This window comes from Puntigrus tetrazona, chromosome 6 (assembly GCF_018831695.1).
Source record: "Puntigrus tetrazona isolate hp1 chromosome 6, ASM1883169v1, whole genome shotgun sequence".
Classification (NCBI taxonomy): Eukaryota; Metazoa; Chordata; class Actinopteri; order Cypriniformes; family Cyprinidae; genus Puntigrus; species Puntigrus tetrazona.
Genome location: NC_056704.1, coordinates 21,120,949 through 21,145,634, shown reverse-complemented (window position 1 = coordinate 21,145,634; position 24,686 = coordinate 21,120,949). Strand labels below are relative to the sequence as shown.

General features: G+C 36.4%; 2 protein-coding genes and 1 long non-coding RNA gene across 4 annotated transcripts in view; 1 reads left to right on the top strand and 2 right to left on the bottom strand.

Annotated features, from left to right (window-relative positions):
- Positions 1-219: 219 nt before the first annotated feature.
- gnat1 (guanine nucleotide binding protein (G protein), alpha transducing activity polypeptide 1) lies at positions 220-5,578 on the bottom strand. The gene is made up of 8 exons (XM_043242028.1): positions 5,473-5,578; positions 4,355-4,397; positions 4,101-4,242; positions 3,182-3,339; positions 2,912-3,040; positions 2,638-2,767; positions 2,364-2,517; positions 220-2,063 (listed from the first exon to the last, which is right to left on the bottom strand). Exons 1-8 carry the CDS (start codon positions 5,576-5,578, stop codon positions 1,873-1,875), a joined length of 1,053 nt encoding a protein of 350 aa, XP_043097963.1. The 3' UTR covers positions 220-1,872.
- Positions 2,869-8,162, top strand: LOC122347045. Its single transcript, XR_006251191.1, has 2 exons — positions 2,869-3,008; positions 3,192-8,162. It is a non-coding gene; the product is annotated as an uncharacterized LOC122347045 (long non-coding RNA).
- The window catches only part of sema3fa (sema domain, immunoglobulin domain (Ig), short basic domain, secreted, (semaphorin) 3Fa), a 40,797-nt gene continuing 23,140 nt past the window's right edge, over positions 7,030-24,686 (bottom strand). Inside the window, exons 3-19 of one of the 2 annotated variants that reach the window (XM_043241975.1) lie at positions 22,461-22,621; positions 22,275-22,337; positions 21,584-21,703; positions 20,385-20,474; positions 19,199-19,292; positions 18,934-19,053; positions 18,066-18,205; positions 16,788-16,902; positions 13,124-13,193; positions 11,647-11,791; positions 11,315-11,537; positions 10,640-10,728; positions 10,434-10,475; positions 10,095-10,252; positions 9,919-9,986; positions 9,668-9,801; positions 7,030-8,864 (exon numbers count right to left, since the gene is read on the bottom strand). In XM_043241975.1, the coding sequence (XP_043097910.1) occupies positions 8,430-8,864; positions 9,668-9,801; positions 9,919-9,986; positions 10,095-10,252; positions 10,434-10,475; positions 10,640-10,728; positions 11,315-11,537; positions 11,647-11,791; positions 13,124-13,193; positions 16,788-16,902; positions 18,066-18,205; positions 18,934-19,053; positions 19,199-19,292; positions 20,385-20,474; positions 21,584-21,703; positions 22,275-22,337; positions 22,461-22,621 (2,267 nt within the window). In that variant the 3' untranslated portion in view covers positions 7,030-8,429. The remainder of the gene's footprint in view (positions 8,865-9,667; positions 9,802-9,918; positions 9,987-10,094; positions 10,253-10,433; positions 10,476-10,639; positions 10,729-11,314; positions 11,538-11,646; positions 11,792-13,123; positions 13,194-16,787; positions 16,903-18,065; positions 18,206-18,933; positions 19,054-19,198; positions 19,293-20,384; positions 20,475-21,583; positions 21,704-22,274; positions 22,338-22,460; positions 22,622-24,686) is intronic. The other variant, XM_043241976.1, reaches the window with a different exon arrangement.

The following is a 24,686-nucleotide window of genomic DNA, read 5'->3' as shown; positions in this document are numbered from 1 at the left end:
CCTTTAGTCCTAAGCGACAAAGGTGGATGTCTACACTGTGCATTTTATCAAATCAAAATTAAAACCATGACTTTGCAAAACTGTTTGGCATTCTAGACTGATGGAGCTGTAAAAATAAAACACAAAATGCAGTGTTTTTCATATCAGTTACTCAGGTCTTGATATTCTTAAGTAAACAATTCAAACAGTACAGGTACTGTAGCATCTCTGGTTTAAAATCAATCATTATAGAAGACAGTGATATTATGTGATTAAGCTGTATCTAAACCTCTCAAAATTAATAAGCCTGGGTGTGCTGGTGTTAAGCACAACCTGCAAAACTCAAGTGTCTTATGTCTATATAGTCATACAATTAAAATATGTCTTATAATAGATCATTTAAAAGATAATTTATAAAATAATTATTATAATAATAATACTGTTGAGAATATAAATAGCAGTTCCAAACTAGTTTTTGTTTATACGATTAACTTGGTATGAATGATTTAAACATACAAAATTGCACAATAATGATAATTATGTTAACAACCGTTGCTGTGCATATACTAACATGAACTGTTTATGAAAAATGCAATCTGCTACTGAATAGAATGCAAATCCGTCTCAGTTGACACACGCAGTACCAGTTATGTTATTTATCGGTACTGTAGGCCCACTTATATTTCACGCGTTGCATGCTCGTATAGTTTGTGATATGGAGAAAAATTATATGCGGCGCGCCACATTGAAGAGTGCGCATTACGACAGGATAGTTTGCTTTTGATAGGCTTTTTATTTCGTAAGTTACCGCGGCTGAATTGAGACAGCATTTTTCTCAGGCACTCTGTTAAACTGCATCTGACAGAAGCGTAACGGCTTTCACGCACGTCTTTTAAAATAAATGTCACGCGATGTCTTTTCTTTGGCCGTACATTCCGCGACCCACCAATTGAGAAACACTTGTTTAAGTTGTTCATTGGTGTGCATTCTTTCATGACACCTAAAGGACAAACACATCAGTTCCAGTCTTGTCTACAGAAGCTTTATTTCTTCAATTTACATTTGCGTGATTGTATATGGTTTTGCAATTAGTTTTGCCCTTTTAATCAATATTTGCTGTTGTATTTTAATCAATGCACCCAAAAAATGTATTCTTTGCCTCTCATCTAGCAGCTCTTGAGCTAAACAACTTATTACATGCTATCTTTTCATCAAAGTCGTCCATCTTACATAGAGATTTCAATCGTGGGCCTTGACCTGATATTACTCCTCTCTAAATAAAACAGAACTTTCTTCCCAGTAAAGTTAAAACGTTTCTCAGCCAGCAGTAAAAGTTTGAACTTGACACAGTAACTGCTATAACGTATAACTGAAATACTTCATAATGTACTTGCATGAAGATGCTGAAGTGCATATGCAGGTGTTTCAGAAGAATAGTTATTTGGTTTACAGCTGCGTGAAGTGTAGTCGCAAATCTACAGGACAGAACACTGCAAAAATCTAATAGAGCCGAACATTTCTCATATACGTGTTGTTATTTATGACTTCAGGCTGCTATGAATATGTATTAGGCTCCGTTATTTACTTGTATGCAGGGTGTTTAATCAAATGTAGATCCCAGGAACGACTATTTACGTTTTCACGATTTTATCAATTCATGTTGCTCGTGTGTATGTATGTGTGCACTGGAGAATTCCTCATTACCCAGGGAGGAAAGGAAAGGCTACAAGGGGCAATGGGTCAGTATTGGGTTTTGTCGATCAAGCCGCTCTGTAAAAGAAGAAAGACTTTTTAATCATGCATGTATAGAAATTCAATATTTAATATGCTACCACTTAATGTATGCTTACCACTTAATATTTATATTATGTAATAATCACCTCTTCCTCTTGTTTAGAAGAGACCGCAGTCTTTGAGATTTTCTTTGATGATAATGTCTGTTACGGCATCGAACACAAACTTGACGTTCTCTGTGTCTGTGGCACAGGTCATGTGGGAGTAGATTTCTTTGACGTCTCGTCGCAAGTTCAGATCTAAGAACTGCACCTTGATGTAGTTACCAGCATCCTCAAAAGTGTTGGGACCTGAGTATTGCATGGTATTGTATTTTTAGCATGGTTTTGCATATCAGAAACAGAAGCCTTATTATGATGTTTGATTCTTAATAATTAGAAGTAATGTTCCATGGTAAATCACTCCTGAAAATGTTAATATTATCTTTTTAAATAATTAGTTTTAGTGTTTAAAATACACAACAACATTTGAAGTGTCGATCAAAGCCTTTCATCAAAGTTGTCCAAATCTTATTTGATTTACTTTTTTGATTCAGGTGTTGACTGCTTTAAAGTTGATATTTTTTGTTTGCAGACAAAATGCTGTCTCACCATCATAGTCAGGGAAGCACATGCTTAGGTGAGCTTTCTTGATCTTCTCCACGAAGACGTCCTTCTTGTTGAGGAAGAGTACAATGGATGTGGTGGCGAAGTAACGGTGGTTACAGATACTGTTGAACAGGTGGAGACTCTCATGCATTCGGTTCTTTGGTTGGAAGGACATGGAAAACAGGGTTTGTTACTATAATGCATAATGAAGTCATAGCAAAGTTCATGTATTGCTTCTGGTTGGGGTTTCATTGATGGACCACAAATGGCGACCCACCACTTCATCGTCCTCCACCAGCACCATGTCGTATGCGCTCAGAGCAGCGATGAAGATGATACAGGTCACACCTTCGAAGCAATGGATCCACTTCTTCCTCTCTGAGCGCTGACCACCCACATCAAACATCCTGCAGACCAAGAAGATCAATTTATTGGCAAACTTATCCTAATCAACATTTCTCAAACGTGCTTGGATTTTTGAGATGAAGATGGTCGTTTGTTGGTTTACTTCATAGTTGTGCTTGAGGACGTTCTTTGTATTTTAGGCGTACCTGAAGTTGAGGTCCTTGAAGGAGAACTGGGTCTCGATGATACCGGTGGTCTTCACTCGTGAACGCAGGACGTCCTGCTCAGTAGGGACATAGCCAGGTTGGATTAACCTCTCCAGGTCATTCAGATAGCTTGGAGATAGAGTAAAAATCAATACAGTATTTTCCTACGCTTAATATTTCAAAGATAATTTGGTTGCTGGTTCAATCATTGACATTGAAACCTTGCTGACTGCTATTTAATACTTTAAAAGACTAATTATGAGGCCATACTATCCGGCAGAGTCGTTGAGCTGGTATTCGGAGGCTCTGTCAAAGCACGCCTGGATGCCCGAGTCCTTCCACAACCTCAGGATAATGTCAGACAGCTCTTTTGGCATGGTGCCTTCCTCGATGGTGTCTGCTAAGTGCATCAACCTCCTTGCATCATCCTGCAAAAAAGTAATCAATGTCATGGTGACACATGTTTTTACTTAACTTTTTAAAACTCATATCATCTTCATTTTTTAAGTAATACAGGATTCAACTTGATATTTTAAATAAGCAATTTGATTATAGGTTTTTAAGTAAGGGTTTTTTCAGCTTGTAACTAAAGGTGTTTAAGTATTAGCTACCATCCAGACTTCTCTATAGTGATATGGAAATTCACTGTTAACAAAAACAATGTTTTTAAAAATAATGAACACGTCCTGAATTTATAATACATTGTTTGCTATCAGGTGAATTTAGTAATTAACCACATTTACACTTGGTTGTCATCACAAACAAGTCAGTTACATTTACTACTCTAGCTACATGCCATGTGTTTTATTTCTTATCCTGAAGTATTTTGAATTATAACAAAGAAACAAAAAGTACCATGGTATGGTTATATTTGGACCTACTTTGTACTTTATGTTTCTTTAACTACTATATACTAGCATTTATAGTTGATTCAATTTATTGTGTTTGCCACATCTGTAATTAACTCCATTGAACCTACCTCTACCAAACAATGTTTTTGACATGAACACAAAGTAGTTCAACACAACACAGTGGGGTCACATATTTCGGGACAAAGCAGATAAGTGGTATCTTGGACAGGTGCATATGATAATCATTTAATACTGGTCTTATGACAGTTCTTTCCCATCATTTAATGTTTTAATTTCTGTAAATGACCAATGCATGTTTGAATGTTTGGGTAGAGCACCTGCGCAGCAGCATCTCCATAGGAAATGTTGAGTGTGGTCATGGCTCTCACGATGGCCAGGATCGACTGCAGGGTGTTGCTGTAGATGATGACAATGAACTCCAAGCACTCTTCAAGGGAGTAACCATCTTTGTGAATAATTCTGTCATAGGGGAAAAAAGGTTTTCATCAGAAGGAGCACTAATTAGGAATTAATAGTGATTATAGTCTCACATAAGGCAATTCATTATTATATATTTTTCTTTAGCACTTACTTCATCTGTTTGACGATTGTGCTTTTCCCTGACTCACCAGCACCTGAAGAAGAAAGTAATCAATTTAGTGTTGCAGTTATTTCAATATATACACATACATATATTATTCCTGTCATGGCAAAGCTGAATTTTGCCATTCATTCCTCATTATCATATGGTTCTTCAGAAATCATTCTAATATATCTGATTTGGTGCTTAAGAACCATTTTATTATCACTGTTGTAAACTTTTTAAAATACAACTTAATATTTCTGTGATAAACAGTAAACAGTGATGTGTTTTTTTTTAGCACCATTTGATAAACAGAACTTGATTTGACAAAAATGTGATAATCCTTGGTTGCTTTTTCTTTTACTCTGTCTATATTAGATCACATTACATTCACATACTCCTATAAACATCAAATTCTAGATTATCAGCCAACCCCTAATATTATTAAAAAACACATTTTATTACATCCAAATTTGAAAAATGAAAAAATATATTTAACAAATGTATAACAATTTTAGCCATCTGAAAACCACAGATCGACTATTTGCCAGTGATTTGAGGGGTAAAACTGTAGACATTCACCCAAGTAAGATTTATTTATTGAAGCATGCATATGTGCATTAATAAATACATCCTTCTTCTATGCAGTTTATCTTTTGGAGGATTACATTAAGAAGCTTGAGGCTTATTATTTTTGTCTTAAGCCTTGTCCAAGCTTGACGTCCTATGACCCTGACCCACATCCCCTCACAAAGACGCATGTTGTTATGATAGACAGAGATATAACTTTTGTGAATATATATGCATACTTTCATGGCATATGGCATGCAAGTCACTTTTTCAGTCTCTTGCAATAACATTTAGATATCAAGAAATATCACATTTAGTCATAAATTTTCTTCTTGCATTTGAACTTGACAAATATGACATTTTTATACAAGCAAAAAAAAAGATAAAATATTACATTTATTTTGTAATCTCTATGGCCATGATGTGAAGTCATTGCCTGTTTATGATGAAGTTTAAAATGGTAAGGCAAATCTGCAAATATCTTCCCAATCTAGCAAATGAGTTATTCTTAATGTTTTGACTTGAGCAATCATTTGAGTCCGCTTGTGTGTTGTTACCTAGCAGCAGAAGTTTGACGGTCCTGGCATCTTTGTCGGCGTCCTCTTTCAGTTTCTTCTCTAGCTCCCTGGAGTGTTTCTCCTCGGCGCTCGCCCCGGCCCCCATACTGACTCTCGATTAGGGAAAAGAAGTCCTTCTGGATGACCACTCGCTTGCCCAGAGGCCTCCAGGTGCTCACAGCTCACACCTCGACTGGATCTTGGTGACCTAATGAATTGTTTGGAGTCTTAGAGGGATTTTGGAGATGTCTCTGACCACCTGGGTTGGTGGGGCCAATGAAGAGCAAGGACAGAAGGCATTGGAAGCGCGGAGAGGTCATCTAACCTCAGATTTGAGGAGAAGGTGCTGTGCTCAGCAAAAGGTGGTAATCTGGCCAGCGTTTTCACGAGCACATTAGAAGGGCCATAGAGACAGTGAGTGAAATAATGTGACGTTACTAACATCACTTGTTTGTTTGTTATATATTTAAGAGAGAAACTAACGGTAAACGGGTCTCATAAATGATTGGATATGTTGGCTTTCCCATATCTATATTCTGTTGAAAATGGGCTTAACTTCAAGAAAAAAGAACAACATCTCTATTCCCTACAGTTTGGGCTTTATCAGTAGAACTTTTACTGAATGCAAAGCTGTTTTTAAAGATGAATATTACATGAGTAATTCTAATCTCACTTTCCCACTGTAGTCATCAGGATCAGTTGACATTTTCCTTGTTGTGGACACAGTGTGCAGAGCAAGTGTTTAAAGAGCTTTAGTCTTTTACGTGACAGAGCTCATTGACCCCAATCTGAAGATTGATACATTTTAATCCACAGGCATCACATGTGAGAGAGAGGCTTTCTTCATTAGAAACAGTAGCGATTCATTTCAATATTATGAAAGTTTTTTTTCCCCAAGTTAATCATCATAAAAACTAGTATTTTTATTGTATGTAACTTTTGTCACATACAATTACAAAATCTCTTTCTTGGCAAAGAAATGTTATCCATAAAACATCTATTACACAAATGGTTCTTTAAGATGGAAAAGGTTTTTAAGATGTTCTTCATGCAAGAAAAAAAAAATAGTTTAAGAACTCCTCGCTGCATGGGTCTTTGGAGAACCAAAATTGGTTCTTCTTTTGGAACTTTTGCTTTTAAGAGTCTGATAATGACAAAAATGTTTGATAGATTTATCAGTTTGTAATCCAAAAAGAAAGTTCCGTTTGTGTTTTTTCTATTCAGTGATAAGATTTGTACAAAATAAGTACACAAATATTAATTAAAAATAATGTGTTACGTGTTTGCTAGTAGCAAAAGTGTTAGCCATTTTCTCTTTCTATTTAGACAGAAAGGTGAAATGAATGGCAGAGGTGAAATAGTGCAGCATAAAATCTTCTAAACTGAACTTTATATATACTATATATACAAATCACACTTGATCTTGTGAATGACAATGTAAAGTTCGCGAACAGTTTAAATCAAGTAAGCAAATAAGACCAACTTGCGAACCTATTCCTTATTCACTCAAACCTTTTTGGTTACATCGAGACTGCAGAAGAAAAGTACAGGTATAAGTATAGGTTCACCCAGTGACATTTACTCAAAAGCCAACCTGTATTTGTTATAAAATATATAACTTTAATTAGTCAACAACAACGATGAAAAAAAAACTAAACAAATAAAAAATACATTACTATAATATTAACTGTTCATAACATCTAATTCTGGATCTTTTTCACATTAGAATATCCTAAAAAAGACAAAACAAGGGGACAAACCACAGTGATGAATAATGTGTTACAAATGAAAGAAAAAAATACATTTACAACAACCATTTCACACAGCCCGTTTGCTATGCGTGTTGAGAAAACGCAACGGAGGCCAAACAGACACATCAGGTAATTGTGCTTGATTCCATCACTAGTTCGGCAAAGTCCTCTGTCTTTAGAAAACAGTCTCTCTCTCGATTCATTATGTCAAAGACCATACAGCAACACAGCAATATCCAGAATTTGACTACATATCTGTACAGTACAAATACAATTCATGCAAACTCAAACAAGCCCCCAAATGATTAATGCTTCCAAATGATCACCTATTAAATGTTTAGAGGTGCTTGCAATGGACGCTTACTCTGGAGAGGTACATATTTAAAAACGATTCTGCTTTGCAAAAAGATGGAGAGGTTTTGAACCCCCAGCTTTTTGAGATTTTTTGCGTGCAATAGTACGTATTTATATGAATGAAAAGGACAAAAAGAAGTGATGTACATACTGTACAGGAGGCTGCAATCAATAATAAACCAAACGGATAACACACAGAAACGACTTTATATTTAACACACATTAGCATAGCAACATATGGAAGATCAAGAAGATTAAAAGATGAGTTTCCAATGATATTAAAGAGTTTTTCCAAGTCTTTTGAGAGGTCACAGAATACTCAGATGCATCAAATATATGTAGAAATCCTTTATCCGTACATCTGCAGAACGAGAACACGTGCTTGGCTAAAACAGTCCGCTAAATGTACGACGGCTTCAGTCCCATCTTTCCTCTGGTATCAAAACATCAAGTGCAGTCGAACTGTCCATCAAGAGTTTCCGACTATCCGGTTAATGGTATATACATCAAGTTTTATGATAACAGTCACATGGTGTATTATTATTATTATGCGAATACCGTTGTAATAAATATATTGGAAGAAAAGTAACAATGATAACAAAATATTTGCACAGATCTATACACAAAACGTTTTTTGTCTCTTCTTTTTTTTTTTTTTTCGCTCTATTTCCATACAAAGATATCCACAGAATCTAACTATGTACAGCCTACAATAAATACTATGAATTTTTAAAAACGTATTGTTTGTTTTCTCCTCGGTCATAATGGTTGCGGTGTGTGTTATGGTAGTCAAAGACCTCGAGGTCAACCTCAAGTCTCGTTCATTTGGATGGAGTGGGATGTTTTTCCGTCTCATGTCTCAGCCATGCTGCTCTGCTCCTGGTGGTGTCTCCTGTTTCGTGGCTTCCGGAGGTCCTTCTGTACTTCCTTGAGGTCCTTCTTCTTGTGTGCGTGAGCTGTGGGGTCGTCCCCCATCTGCCAGTAGTCCTGGCAGTACTGGTTGATGAGGCCCATCTCTGGCTGGCTGAGGATGGTCAGCAGGTCTTTGTACTGCTCTGCGCTGGGCGTCCAGGCGCTGGACTGGAGAGGCGGCACGGCGGGGGCGGTGGATTCGGTCTGGATGGTGTTGACGGTGCGGGCGGAAAGGACCACCAGCTGAAGTTTGACCAGCATGTGCTTGAAGTTCTTCTCGGTGGAGGTGCACTGGTAAAGCCCTCCGTCAGAGAGCTGGAGAGAGCGCAGGAGGAGACCCTGCTCCGTACGCACCACACGTCCATCAGAACGGATCTGAAACACATAGGTTGTTTGAAAACAAAATTTGGATTTTAGGTTAAAATGTACATCGATGTGAATTTTTTTATGTAACTGGTCAGCGATATTTATTTTGATCCTAATTTTATTCACATAGCGTATAAATTAGTATGCATTTTAAAAAAAATGCTGTTTTTAATAATGACTGTACCTGCTTGTGCACAAACAGAAAATATACTAGTCTGTTTGGATAAAACAAAAATCACAATTTTTAATGTTTCTCAACCTGCATATATATATATATATATATATATATATTCATTTATTTATTTTAAATCAAATTCATTATTTAATTTAATAAATTAATTAATTTATAAGACTTTTGCAATGTTAAAAAGATTTCTATTTTATTCTATTTTATAATACTTGACTCTAATGAAAACCTAAAATTTATCAAAGAATCACAGGTTTAATAAATTAAGCACCAAAAACATTTGTCAACTATTACAAATATTTCTTGAGCAGCAAATCAGCATATTTCTGTGACACTAAAGACTGGAGTAATGGCTGCTGAATATTCAGCTTTGCATCATAGGAATAAATTATAAATATATTAAAATAGAAAACTGTTATTTTAAACTGTAATATTATTTCTCACTATTACAAATTTTTGTAGCCCTGGTGAACATCAGATGCCTTTCCAAAACATTTAACAAATATTTGACTGACCAGTAGTGTGTAGGACCATATTAAGCAAGAAATATTTATGGTAATTAATTCACGGATAAAATTCACAACATTCAGGATATTGTTTTAACCTTACATTCGGTCACACATACCTCTCTCTTCCTGTCACTGTTCTCCTTCTGGACATGCCATTTGATTGACACATGAGGAGACCTGGCCTGGCACTCCAGGAAGGCTGTGCTTCCCTCTACTCCATACTGCACTGTCTCCAACGTGTTCTTATTGGCTGGCAGGAATTAAAACAAAATACTATCTAAAACAATAACCAAAATCAAAAGGAGCTCTTTTACTTCTTCCAAAATACGTAACCTTAAGACTAAAAGACTATTTTTGGGTTGCTCACCATTGGAATTATAGCCCCTGCATTGTCTTATAGGGTTGCCATATTTCACATCTTGCCTCCGACTCCGCCTACAAGATTCAGACAACCAATTTCAAAGGAGGAAAACAAATCTTGCAAGTCATATTCTAAGTATAACGATCCGATAATAAAAACATTTAGACACATGCGGCTCTGACCTCTTTTGATTTGCTGAGTAGCGAGAGCAGGACTTCCCATCCCAGGCACAGTAAGGGTCTCTGGCCAAGCAGCAGTCGGCACAGGCCTCTCCATAAACATCACACCTGTGTAGAGCCAGATGAGTGACGCCCACCACAGAACTTACATACAGCTGTTGCTACACACACACAGGAAGACAGGAAAAGACAAGAGTTTCATTCAAAATACATCATGCACTTGGAGGGAAAAAAATACCAAAATGACTGTTACATAAAAAAAAATCCTGTTTTAAAACTTTTTTATTACATTTAAAGTTCAGGTAAAGTTCTGAATCATACAGTAAATGATGTGCAACTTACTCGTTTTGGAGAAATTTTCATAGTAGTGATTGGAGTTGGAACCTATAATATAAAACATTTTTTTAAATAAAAATAAATATACAATATATTGTAATAATATGAATAAACAATATATTTAAATTTTATTAAATATAATAACATAAAATACTTTATTTATAATAAAACACATTTACATAAAGTGTAATGGGAATATAAAAAGATCTTACTCTGAAGACCTCGACCTCCTCCAGAACCAGCTCTTCAGTCTGTAGATCGTCTCTGGGCAGGACAATGACTTTCTGAATTGTTCCTCTGTCTGTAAATCACCAGAATGGAGGAGTCAGAACTATTTGTAAACATATACCCCTGGTTTCACAGACAAGGCTTAAACGATGTTTCAACTGAAAGAAACTTGCACTGACTGATCTAAATAATGTTATATATAATAATGATCTATAACATGTTAGTGCTTTTGTTTTGTCTTAGGATGCACACCAGTAATGTTTTTCCCTAAGTCAAGTTTAGAAAAATTACTTAAATGTCCTAATTGAACTATGGCCTAATCCTGGCTTAAGCTAAGGCCCATCTATGAAACCGGGCCCTAATGCTATAAAGAATGAAGTTGGCTGAAGATTACTTAAGATCTATTAAAAACAGAAAAAAGACAATGACTGTACTAGATTGCATATATAAATCTAGAGCATTAATATAAAAAGTGTTACAAATTTGCTGTTTTAAATTTGTATACATTTTCCATACAATTAGTTTTTTATATTTCAAACCGGTGTGTTTATTTATAAAATAAAACCAAATTTTGAGTCCATAATTTCAGTGTGGTCCAACACATTTAGACATCAGAGTATGCATACTGTTTTTGTAGAAAAAAATGGTAGCAAGATCACCTGTTCCCAAGAAAAGAACTTCATAGTTGCCATCAGCTGCAGCCACTTGGTCCACCGTGATGGTGGTGAACTCATAATCCACATTAGTACGGACCACAAGGGGGCGCTTGTGGACTGGATAAACGGCATTGAACATGGTCGGATGGTTGCGCATGAAGTTGATAACCTCATCGGGATAATCTTTAGTAGACTTCATGTTGGGGGTGAACGTGCCTCCTGGACACTGAAATCAAAGAGACGACATTGAGTTTTTTTTTTTTTGGATTTCTGAATGTAAGCTTATCTAACATAAGACTTTATATAATGTACTACATTTTATCAATGACACTCACTGTTCCTGGTCGTGGGTAAGGAATTTTACCCTGGTAGGCAACCCACTGGTAGTTTGGACCTTCCTTATGAGCGAAAGGCCCATTGAAGACCATGCGAACATCAGCCATTGAATACACACAAACTGCTGAACCTTTAAACACAGACCTAGAGATGCAGGAAGAGAAGAATCCATGTTTTGAAACAAAAAAAGAGGCGGCAGAATATATTAGACCACATGGGCCTTGTCCTACAGTCCCAGAGATATATATATATATATATATATATATATATATATATATATATATATATATATATATATATATATATATGCTACATTAAATATGCATGAAATAAATGGTTGTCTTTAACAAATTTGCTGACCGGTATAACCATCTGTATGTAATGTCCCAATCTAATAAATTCCTACTGGTTTAAATCAACCCTCAGCCTACATTTGTTTTTCCACTCAGAAACACAGTGGGATCCAAAGTCATACCACATTAAAATATGCAATTCAAAATCTAATTTAAACTTGGAAATAAACAAGGATTCAGGATTTTGAAAAAACAGAAAACAAAGAAAGGTTATGCCCTAAAATGACATTGAGAAATGTTTATAGTAATTATGTTCTATTCGGTCACTAAAAATTAAGGATTGTGATAGAAAGCATGGGAACTCTTTTGCACAAGGTTCATGCACATTTGAGTGCATACTGGAAATAAATTATTTTAATTTCTCAATTAAATTTTAGACAAACACATATGCTGAAATACAATGTTACAGAAAAACTGAATTTTCACTAGTGATTTTGTATCCGACTGCGTGTATTACAGACATAACATGAGCAGAGAATACAGTTTTACAAATTAACACTAATACACATACAGAGAGAGAGAGAGAAACAAGAGACAGAGGGACAGATAGAGCTGTGAAATCACTTGCATGGAGAGAGTTTTCACTATTATCACCAAGAATGGTGCTTTTGGGTTTAAAGAGCTCAGACAGAGCCTGAGGGCTTCGCCGATTTGATCTGAAATCTACAGCGAGACTAACACACACACAGCCTTGTGTATTTACACTGCATGTGAACCTCATCTAAAATGTTGACAGCTCCCTCTGAGGCCAGTTGTATAATATCTTAGCATGTACGAATATCCTCTCCTAACCGCATCTGATAGCGGTGGTATTATGTAGATAAGTCCTTATGAGAATATCACATCTCAGATTTACAGAAAAGCTCCTTCCTTTGTGCGCTTGGAGGACTTGTACTACTGTCTGCGAAGCCTGCCAAACACTTGTTATTCAGTATGTTAGAAACAGTCTTCAGCAGCGGATAAATGGGGGTGTTGCCCCGTGGGCAACTGGAGTGTGAATATGAAAGCAAATCTATTCAAGCTCCCTTGCCAATCTGATAAGCGGTCTGATTAGTAAGAGGCGTCGAGGAGAAGTGAGGATTGGATCTCGTATTTGGGGAGAGACCGTCACGAACTTACTCACCCGGACACGGAGAAGACGCCGTAGATGACGGGATTCTTGGTGTCTTGGGTTTTCTGGATGTACACGTCCCCTGAAAGAAAGATTGAATTACTTTAGATCCTGGATTTGAAGACAAATTAGCTAATTCACATACCAAAGTGTGTACTTTGGTGGTGGCAAGAGAGCAAATACTTTTAAGCAGTAAGACAACAAATATGTAATGGGCCACAAGTTCCTTAGTTGTATAGCAGCTAGCTTAATTAGTTATTACTTAAAAATAAGTATAGATAAAATGTCAATACGACCTGATAGATATTACTAAAATCCCTGTTGACCAAAAAAAAAAAAAAAAAAACATTGTAGTGACCATCTACTTTTAAGTGTTAAAACCATTAAAAACTGTTTTGGGACATACTCCATTAGAATTTAATGTTTTTTTTATTTGATGGTTTAAAAAAAAAAAAAAAAAAAGGGAAGTTGACCACCCTATTTTTGTCACTCATTATTTACAGCCAATCAGAGAAAGCTGTGATATTGCTTATATTTGGTGATACCTGGTCATCAAACAAGCATTGGGAAGAACAGTTTTGGGTGTGTGGTTCAGGGATGAAGTAGATACTGTCTAATGCAGATGCTAAATGTTGGCTAAAATCAACAAAATGGCTAATGGCTTTGAGTTTTAGGTTTTTATATTTAAAACTGTTTAAGCAGCTTTGGCTATGGCCTTTCTTCCTACTTTTTTTACTCTGAAAACGTCAAAAGAGAACAGTCACAAACTTCCCTTGTTACACAAGGGATTTTGTGAAAGATTAGCACACTTTGAGAATTCACTGGAAATTGTATGCCATTCAGGCACCTCTGGCATGCTGTTTCCTACTGAGCCCCTAAAGGGATATGGTGGTGGAAAAAAATGAGAAGGGAGGCAAAAATCACATTGCTTTTGTGTTCTCGCACAAATCTGCTACGTTTCCCCAAGAAACTGTGTTTGCCCACAAAACTTTTGTGATGGAAATATGAGGTAGGAAGTAAAATTATACTTAAAAGCTTCAGCAAAAAATGCTAACTTTCTTGGCGAAAGAAATGCTTTTGTGAGAGGACGCAATCATTTGGAAAAGGGAATTCTTGCATAAGAGCAATGCATACATTTTTTAAATTTAATAATGCATTGAAATGTGTTCTTTTTCCAATCTCATATATTTTTCCATCACTACAATGGGCTCCGTAGTTTTTTCATGTAGTATGGGACACACTAATTAATTTTTTTTGGAACAACAGAAGACAAGTGGATTGTTTAAGAAACATGTCTGAAATCAGTCATTATTTTGCAGCTCAGTTTAGCGCCACCAGTGATTCCAACATTTCTGCAGCTTCATTATCAGGTGCACAAAAAGCCAAAAGTCCATGATTGTATGTGGGAAGTCATCAAATTTATCTCCATTCAATTACATCACACAAAACACAGCGCATTGAGAAGACGATCTTTCCCTCTCACTGTTCCTCTTTGTCTCAGACTCCAAAATTCTCCCGCTTGTTTCGACACAAATTAACCACAAAGGACCAGTGATAGTCTGCTAGCCAAAACGAGAAAGATGGAAAAAGGCCATTGGGAGAAACAGAGTATAACGTGCAGAGTGGGACCGTTTTTTTGGGAGGGGGGGCTTCATCGCAAGAGCAGTTGAGCTCCGTTAACGTTTTACTTAAAGGACAGTGTAAGGGGGATGGGAGACAGAGGTACATAGAAGGTTAAAAAAGGGGCAGAAGGAAAGGAAACAAAGGGAGATTCGGATAGTTTTGGAGAATAAGGAGGGCAAGCGGTAAAAGCATAGACAGATGTCCCATCAAAAACAGAACGAAGATGACCTCAGACGGATAGTCACGGCTAAACGGACTAAGTAATCAAGTGCTGAGGGAAAATCCCAGACTACAGCAAATGAATCTCGCTCTTGCCAAGCCACAAAAAACAACCCATAAAACCTCACTGCCCCTCTGAGGAAAAGGGAAAACATCTAGTCAAAAACTCCACTGACAAGTTAATTCCTCAAACACGGTGGCAGAGGGAAGGAGAAGGACCAACCGAGTGAGAAAGAGAGACGGAGTCCTGAGGGTACCTTGTGCGCTACGTTATGGGAGCTGTGAAATGAAGCAAACACAGAACGACCGCTTACTCAATTTATGCACATTGCAAAAGCAATAAAATCCCAGCATTCATGCGCTTACATTCATTTGCCTCTGAAGAGTGGCAGAGGCTGTTACAGCTGGTTTGTCAGACAATCCTATTCAATCCTGTCAATCAAACTCTCCCACACCGGCAAAGACTCCATTTTGTGTAAGCCTGTTAAGATGCAGCTTACATGCATGCGTTACCTCACTCTTGTGCACATAAATGCACAATCATGTATGAAGAGTAATGCAAAGCATTTTTCAGGTATTTTTTAAAAGCCCAACGTGTCATTTTAGGCTTTACAGGAACTTCAATTTCATACTCAAAACTGCTTGCATCTATATATTTCTCACAGCCCCTTGTGGCACTTTACGCTTAAGCACAAATGCTACACACTGCACATACAGGAAAGACAGGAAATTACTTTTTCCAAGTTATACCCTCTGGAGAGAAATATCCATTGAACCATCAGACATGAGCGGTTTCCACAAATGAGCTATATCATGCCCTATCCTGAAATAAGAGGCCTCTTATTTCAGCAAGTATACCGTGAAAATGAACAGAACAGAACTGAATATAATGTACCTTGGGTGAACACCTCACTTTATATATGGAGTCAATCAAATGGTAAAGCCATTTTATTTCATGTTTTATTATCTCCACAGAATCACAGAACATAAAATGTCCCCAAGGTATTTAAATTAGATGGAAAGATTTATCAAATAATCAGCACTCTAACAAAAAGTGTCATTGGAAAATTATGTTTTTCCTAGACATGTACTATGACAACACCATGTTTTGTACATAGTGCTAGTACAGAACTACAATTTTCTTGGAAGTGCCATTGGGTACCATTTAAAAATCATAAATTGCGATAAAAAACTACTCTAGTATTACCATGTGATCACTTAGCACAAAAATACAGTATTCTTACCACGATATTTTGGACATGTACCAAAACATTAAATATTTAAAAGTACCATGCTTTTATCTGATGATGCTCTTTACAATAGTACCACCACAGTACTTTTTTTGTAATGGTATATATATTAAAGTTCCATATTATTGCACTTATGAAAAGTACTACGGTATTAGCATGGTATTCTGGATATGTACAAGATAAAAATCATAAATTATAGTACATTGTATATATAAAAGTATTATGCCTACAGAAAAATAACAGCAAATTAGTATTACCATGATAATAAAACAAAATATAATTGAATATAATTAACATAATCCCATTGTTTAATCTGATCACATGACACCAGTATTTCACTATGGTACCGTAATAACAGTAATTCAACTATATCGAACTGTCCTCTTGGACTACATGTATTTAATATTAATAATGTCCTTTTCTATTAAATTCAAATATAGTACTTTCTGACTTAAAGTAAATCTGACATAATATTGTAGAGCATGCTGATGTGAAGATATATAATTTAGATCAAATGTAATCAACATCAGAAATGATCAAGTCACAAGAAATTTATGACAAAAAAACTAAAAAGAGAGACTCACGAAGCTCATCGAAATGTGTCTCGATGCCATCAGAGCCAGTCACAGAGCAGATGAGCCTAGCCTTCAGGAAGGTGCTCCACTTATTCACCAGACAGCAGTGTCCTCCATCATCATTCTGTAGAGGAAGTGAGGTCACGTTAGCCATGAAGAGTCACTATTAGACACCACACAAATTCTAGCAGTAAAGTTTGATTTGATGGACACCTTGACAGTCTGTATATGTGAAATTAAGCCATTGCTTTACATCAGTATCTGTCCTTCTCTCAGGGCTATTTCTGTGGGTTTGCATTAACTGGCTGTGATTGGGTTGTAAACATTGGCTTTGAGCACTGCTCAGCCCCATCTGCTGTGGACGGCAGCCAACTTCAATAATGAGACGCAGCGATGCCCAGTGACCAGCCGCCAGCAGCTACCCACACATTACAAACATGCTTCTTTGATTCACATTAGAACAGCAAAAAATAACCAAGAAACAAGCGGTTCCTCATGTAGGAGGCATTGGACAATGATGGATCCCGAGGATCTGTCAGTCAACGGTTCTGTCCTGCATGGACATGATTTCTTAAGCATAGGAACACCCAATAATTGTAAAATGCAACCTATACAATATTGCAAAAACAATGACAAATAAGAGGCATTTAGACACCTTCATCTTGATCCAAACTCATGCATGACTTTTTTCCGTGGACTGCAAACTAAGCTTTTTGAAAGAATGTACTTTGTCTTTTCTGGACAGTTACAATAAATGGGCACAGGAGATTTTTCAAGCTTCAAAAATGATGCAAAATCACATAAAAAGCCACTATATGATAGCTAAAATGACTGAAACTTTAAAATTCCTGATTTCCACCCAGCTCTATTTGGCATTTTGTTAATGATTCCGTTTTTTGAGTCATATCTTTTAAATGAATCAGTTATCAAAACAGTCAAACTTATTCATTCTTGAAGAAGACTACTTCCATTATCAAGCTTGTTAACTTGATTTTGAATGAATCCGTTGATTCAATTGAGGGGTTGATTAAAAACTACAAAAAAAGGTTATTGTGCCAATGTGCCATGTTGTACAGGTCACTTTTTAGTTCTTCTTAAGCTTAAAATCTTGTCCTCATTATTTGTAACTGCACTGAAAAATGTAAGCACATTTCTTATAGTATATAACGGAAAAAGAAAAAAAAAAGAAAGTCAAAAGGGTCTAGAACAACATGAGGGTAAATAAATGAACAATGCCTTAAATATTTTTAAATGGAATATAAGACGAAGGTTATGAAAATGTCTCACCAAACAAATCCTGCCAATTCTAGACTGAGCCATGGGAGTCTGACCCATCTCAGAGGCCTTCTCACGGAAGAAGAAATACAGCTTGTCGTCATTCTTTTCTGCACTATCAGGGATGAGCTGAGCATGAACAAATGTTGGATCTAAAAGAAAAAGAAAAAAAGGGAGAGGAAGGGAAACAGCAAAAGAGATGAATTATAGTTGGAGTAAAAAGCAAAGAGAAAAAAGGGCAGCAAATGGATAATATTAAATAACATTCACTACAAAGTGCTAATGCGAAGCGTTTCATGTCCTCTCTCTCTGTTAGGCTATCCTTTCATTCACGTGCAAGACATCTGTATAAAATTTGTGATGGTTATCACAGATACTCATGATCAAAAAGGCAAAACTGAAGTAAAGAATCTAAATCAAGGAGTCAAGGAGTCACGTGTAATACAAGGTACATGCAGTCTAAAACATTCAAAGATCAAGGCCAATAAAAACTATTAGATAAAAAAGTGGCAGGGTAAAATATTTTTGTGCTTAAAAAAGAATATGAATCTGCCTTTTATGTGGAATTATAATAATAGTTAAATAATAATAATAATAATAATAGTTAAATACATTTCAGAAAATACAAAACAAAATTATAACTAGCAGAATCACAGCTATAAAATAGTCAGGGATTATAACAAGGGGCAAGGATTGAGTTTAACTAAGCAGTAATTGCTTGAGGGGTATTTATTTTTTGCAAAAGTGTTCAAGACATGAGGTTAGTTTGCAGGAGGTAGGATAAAGGGTCAGTGTTGAATATTAATCTTTGGCACTTCTTCCCATTGAACAAAGAACATTGTCTTGGTGATACGCCATGATTAAAAAAATGTGTGCGTACCGTGGAGCCAGCGGGAGTTATACTGGTCGGTCCTCATGGCCGTGTGTTTTCCCAATGTGCGAAAGATGGCCGAGTCTGTTCCCATAAAATCGATGTAGACGCCGGCGTACAACTGGCCATCTGCCAAAACAGAGCGAGAGCGTGACGGAGATAAGGAGAGATAGACAGATAAACTTAAGAAAAATGTGCTCATCTGAGTCTGAAACTAAAGAAATTATGGTTTTGTATATTTTCTAAAAGTATGACGGTAATGAGAGGTACATACTTATCAGAGCCGAGACGCTGTTCAGTTTGGGGTCAAAGGGGCATTTCCCTTTCCCAGAATCTACTTTACCAGGCTCCAGTCGGAAAATGTATTCCTGGAACAGGGAGAGCATGAAGGTTTCATTAATGACAGTGCAATAGATCACATTAGATGAGCTGTATTGATTCTCAGCTTACTTAAGATACTTTAAGTTTCCACTGTTTAAGAGTGTGTAAAGGTATAGCCAGGAAGTGAAATGCACACAGGTTTACTGGGATAAATGAAAACAACAAACTATTTGAGACAAATTGAATTAAGATATATCTTGACTTAACTTATTTGTGATTTTGAAATACTGGCGTCTCACATATTGTCTAATGCCAACATCAATATCTTGCCATTTGACAAAAGGCAGCTAGCATAAAACTGCCCAGAAGAAAGAAATTAATGCCATAATCCAAAGTTTCCAAATTTCCTGGTTGCCAAAGAAAATGAACAGTTTCTCACAATCAGCTTCTCAACATATGAATCGAAAATAGTCTATATGGTTCTGTTGGGTTAGTGACAACTATTAAAATTCTAATAAAAATCTCTTCGAGCTAATAGTCTACTTCACTCCATGCAGTTTGCATTCCATCCACAGTTAGACAGATATAACAGCATTATTAATGCACAGCATTTGGGAAGCATCGAACATGATTTAACACATCAACTAAAATCTAAGCAGAGATGTAGAAGGACTAAAGAGTCTATAACATGCCACAAATAATATATCAGCAAATTCAAGTCTCAACGAAAGACTTGTTTTGGATAATATACAAAAAGTTTTTGGAACCTTTGTACTTTAAGCTTTACACACACACCACAAATGTAATATAATCCACCGATACATTTTCTGCTGACTAACCACTTTCAAGCATGATGGAGTGTGGGTGTGGGAGTAATCTGTGCACGTTCTGCTAGATTTCTGTGCCAAAAGCAGGCTCTGGACAAGTGTAGGCAAACTTGAGAAAGACAAGCTCTAAAGACAACAGTTCCTCTGCCGTTTCTCTCAACGCCTTTAGCGGCTAAAGAAACCAGCTGTTGAAAATACAAATACTGTGGGAACAGAACCTTTCCTTACACTTATAAGTAAACCACATCCTGAAAGTGCATCCTAAGAAAGTACAAAAAGGACCTCAATCCCACTGAAGAGTTCATTTCCCACCTTGGGTGCGTATGGTTCTGGTGAAGCACTAGGGTCTGCAGCTCGACTGGTTCGGCCTCCTGCGCGAGGCATCTGATCTTGGAGCAAGCCCTATAAAACAAGTTGTGTGCCTCAATGAAGACCTGTTTTTATTGATTCAATTAGGAACCACTAGAATGGCCTAAGCTGTGTCCAAACAAAAAGTTGAGATGCTAGAAAGATTGTTGCAGTTTGGTGCATCCATAGTGGACAAAGAGGATGAGTTGATATGAAGTTGTCTAAAACATGCACATGCTGAAAGCCCTTGTTAACACATGAAAAGTATGAAAAAACCCAGACATGCATATTGCAGAATCCCATTAAGGAAGAACAAATGCAGTAGGATCCAAAAGCCTGACACGACTAGTGAAAATGCTTATACGTGACAATAGAGCACAAAACCATAAGGGTCAATTCATGAAATTTTGATTTATACATAATCTGAAAGCTCAATAAATACGTTTTTGATTGGTGTATGATTTGTTAGGATAGGACAATATTTGATTGATATAAAACTATTTGAATATCTGGAATTTTAGAGTGCAAAATATTGAAATATTGAGAAAACTGCCTTTAAAGTTGTCCAAACTAAGTCCATATAAATGCATATTACTAACTAAAAATTAATCATTAAAAATGTTGATATATTTACGGCAGGAAATTTCCAAAAATAACATCTTCAGGGAACATTTTGACCCAAACAATGTAATGTTGGCTACAACAAATATACCTGTTCAACTTGAGACTGGTTTTGTGGGCCAGGGTCACATATTTGAAAATATTTTTTAATCATTCAAAATTATTCAATCAATATGTGAGTGGACAAAAACATTAGGTTGACATTTAGGCTCACGAATTTGCTAATATTTGTCCAGATTTTCACTGTGATCTCAGACTTTTTTGAATGATGTTCTTATGGACAGTGGTTACTGATGGGACATGGTCATGGGAAAGAAAGAGGTAAAATTAGATATGTTTAAATGCAATTACCTTCCTAAACACTAGGAAGAGTTTTTGAAGTAACAAAGTCAAAAGACATGCAGGTGGTAAAGATTATCCTGTTTGTTCCAGGGTGGAGAAACATTCCTCTCTAATGACATAATACCTTTTGACTAAGGTAGCCAACCGTTTGAACCCTTGACCTGCAAATAGTAGCAAGTCATCTGCGAATGACAGTTTACCTGTGCCCTTTGACCTCTGTCCACATAGGTACAGATGGGGTTGTAAGCTCCTGTTCCACACACATACAGGTGAGTCCTGTTCCACGGCTCGATTAGACGGATGAAATTACCACACTCGCCCTGGTGACACAGAATAATACTTTCAGATGGATACTAACATGCACATGTTAGAATAACTAGTTTAGGATTTACAATGATTGTGGTAATTAGTAGTGATGCATAATATTAAAACTATGAGAAAGAGAGAGATAATAATGGAACATATGTAATGAACTGATTTTTAAATAAAAACATAAATTATTCTAATATATTTAGATACTACTTCATTGTTTTTAAAAGTTTCCTACGCTTTCTATAAAACAAAAAATAATATTGTGCAATATTACAATTTAATAAAAATGTCTTCTATTTTAACCCCTTAGCTTTCCTAAAGTCTCTTTTTGGAATGGGATTTGTACCTTAGGAGGGACACTGGAATGCTATAGGGGTTCATATATTTCAAAATAAAACATGATAAATAGAAATATCAAAAGAACAGCATTTGTTTGAAATAAATATATTTTGTATCTTTGCCACTTTAGATCAACTGAATGTGTATTTTTTTAATTAACTTGCTTAGAAATATCTTTCTGACACCAAGCATTGATAAATAAATAAATACAGCGGGTTGTGGATATTTTTTGATTCTTACATTGATGTCTTTTCCTGAGAGGACACACTCAGTCCTTCTCTGAGGAGCCACAGGCCAGTGAATCTGAGGAGAAAGACACAAACATCAATCAACTTAATCCACTGACCAGATTCAAGTTTACTACTGTCGAGCCTTGCTTACAGTTTGGTTTGTTGCAATCTGTATTGTGTAACTGAGAAATCTTACTATGAGGGGTTCTTTGTTGATGTCGTTCAGGTCTAGTGACAGGATGTAGTCCTTGCTGCCCACATACATGCGGTCATGGTCCTCGTCCATACGAAGGATTCTGTAGTCCGTCGAATTGAGCAGAAAGGCAAAGTGATGGGCAGTTCCAGTAGACTTCAGCTCTAAAAAGGACAGAATGAAAGAATCCATTTATTTATTTAACATACTCTTTAATATAAAGTGACACACGAATAAAGAAAAAGTAATTTGTCCTTTAGTGTGTAATAAGTGTGCCTTTTATATGGTTATAAAAATGCTGATGGGTGTCAGCTCTGCCACCAGTAGCACCAAATGTACTGTAATTACAAAAGCATTTCCACATCAAACTCAATTTGTTAAGCCATCATCGGGTTATGGCTACTTGAACTACACAGCTCTATAGAAACTCAACCCAGATGGGACTTGATGCTCTGCATAGGAGGCCAGAGCTTCTCTGGACTGTTGGTGGCAATGATTTATTCCCCATTTGTTTTACTCACAGTATTTTCTGGAATTCATACAGAAGACAAGGATTTGTCAGTGCAATAAGTGAAATTCAAGGATAATGAACATTCAAGATAATGAAAACAAAATAAAAGAAGCTGCCTGAACGCTTACCAACACCTCAAAAGGTTTATTAAATATAATAGGCTTTCAATTGGATGCATAGCCACGCTCCAAATTCGCAAACTCTACAAGGACTCACATACAATTAATCCAAACACCACAAGTGTTGCCAAGTCACAGTAGTTCCTCAATAAAACAGCATCTGTACAGCTGTATGGATATGACCAGTCTGGAGCGTTTCCCTAAGGTTCAGTGCCCTGGCTACATTCCTATGTCCTTTGTTATTATTATTGTTACAGTCCTGTTTTTACAGGGTGGATTTCTTGGGGATTTTTGGCTCTAGAAGAGTTCTCGTGGGGCCTCCCGAGTCTTATATTTAAATTCTACTACCAGTACTGGTGTGTCACGCTTTATTTTCCTCTTCCCCAACAAGCTTGGATCCCTTTGTTGGAAACCGAGTACAGTATGTGGTCTGTGAGAGACTTTGATACATTGCAGTGATGCTGAATATTAACTATGGAAGCTCTTTTTCTTTATTTCTGTATTTAGATTAGCTTTTTGCAAGTCTTCAAAGAAGCTAATAATTTAATAACACTGTCACGTGTAATTTGAGCAAACCTCAAAATGAATATCCATTTTTCATACTCTACTATAATGTTTTGATTCCTGAATTCTCATGAACCATATTTGATATCATGAACCAACATGGTTCACAGAGTTCACAGTGCAGTCCTTTCGGATGAACACAGAGGACTGTCAGATTTTCCACTAGCTGAGGGAAACCTTTTGGCTTCGGTCTCTGATAAGGTCTACTTGAGAGTCAACTTCAGAACGGTGGATGGTAGAGAAAGAAATAATCAATTGCAGATAGCTGGCAAGGCATATACAGGAAAGATTGGCCAAGCACAATTGCATTTCCAAATCTTACTGTAACAATTCCCCATTCTATTGTGAAACAAGATTTGTGCTAAAAGTCTGAAGCACATGCTTACACTTAGCAGCCCAAGGTCAACTTTGCAACTTCATAATGAAAAGAGACACCAGACCACGTAACCACGTTTAAAAAGACATAATTTCTGATTGCTCAAGGCTTGAAGGATGGAAAAGTGCCATTGAAGTTTTTCAAAAATGAACAAAATAGTCTGTAATACAACCACAAGAACATGATGTCTACATAGATGTAACAAAACACTTTGAAAATAGGATAAATGCAGCCTAGGCTTCCTTTTTTGACTTGGTAATTGTTTGTGGTTTGTATAGCAATAATGATCATTTGTGAAATTTGATGAATACGTATAAATAAAACACAGTATATCATTTTCTCACCAAAAATTACACAACATCTTTAATTTTACTTTACCTAAACACTGACTGTATTATAAGAAGGAAATTGATTTATTTATGACAGGAAAGAGTTTATTTTAAAAGAATAATTTTATAACATGATCCAACAGTCAAGCTTGGCAGAGCTTGGCAGAGCTTGGAAGTTTGGTAATGTAGTGGAATGAGTAAGCCATAGAGAAGCATCCATCTCTGCAAAGTACCAGTATATGAACGTTATATCAGAAGACACAATCTACTCCACTCTCATACAAAGAGATTTAGCACGGGGCCGCAGACAACATAAAATCTCATTTACCT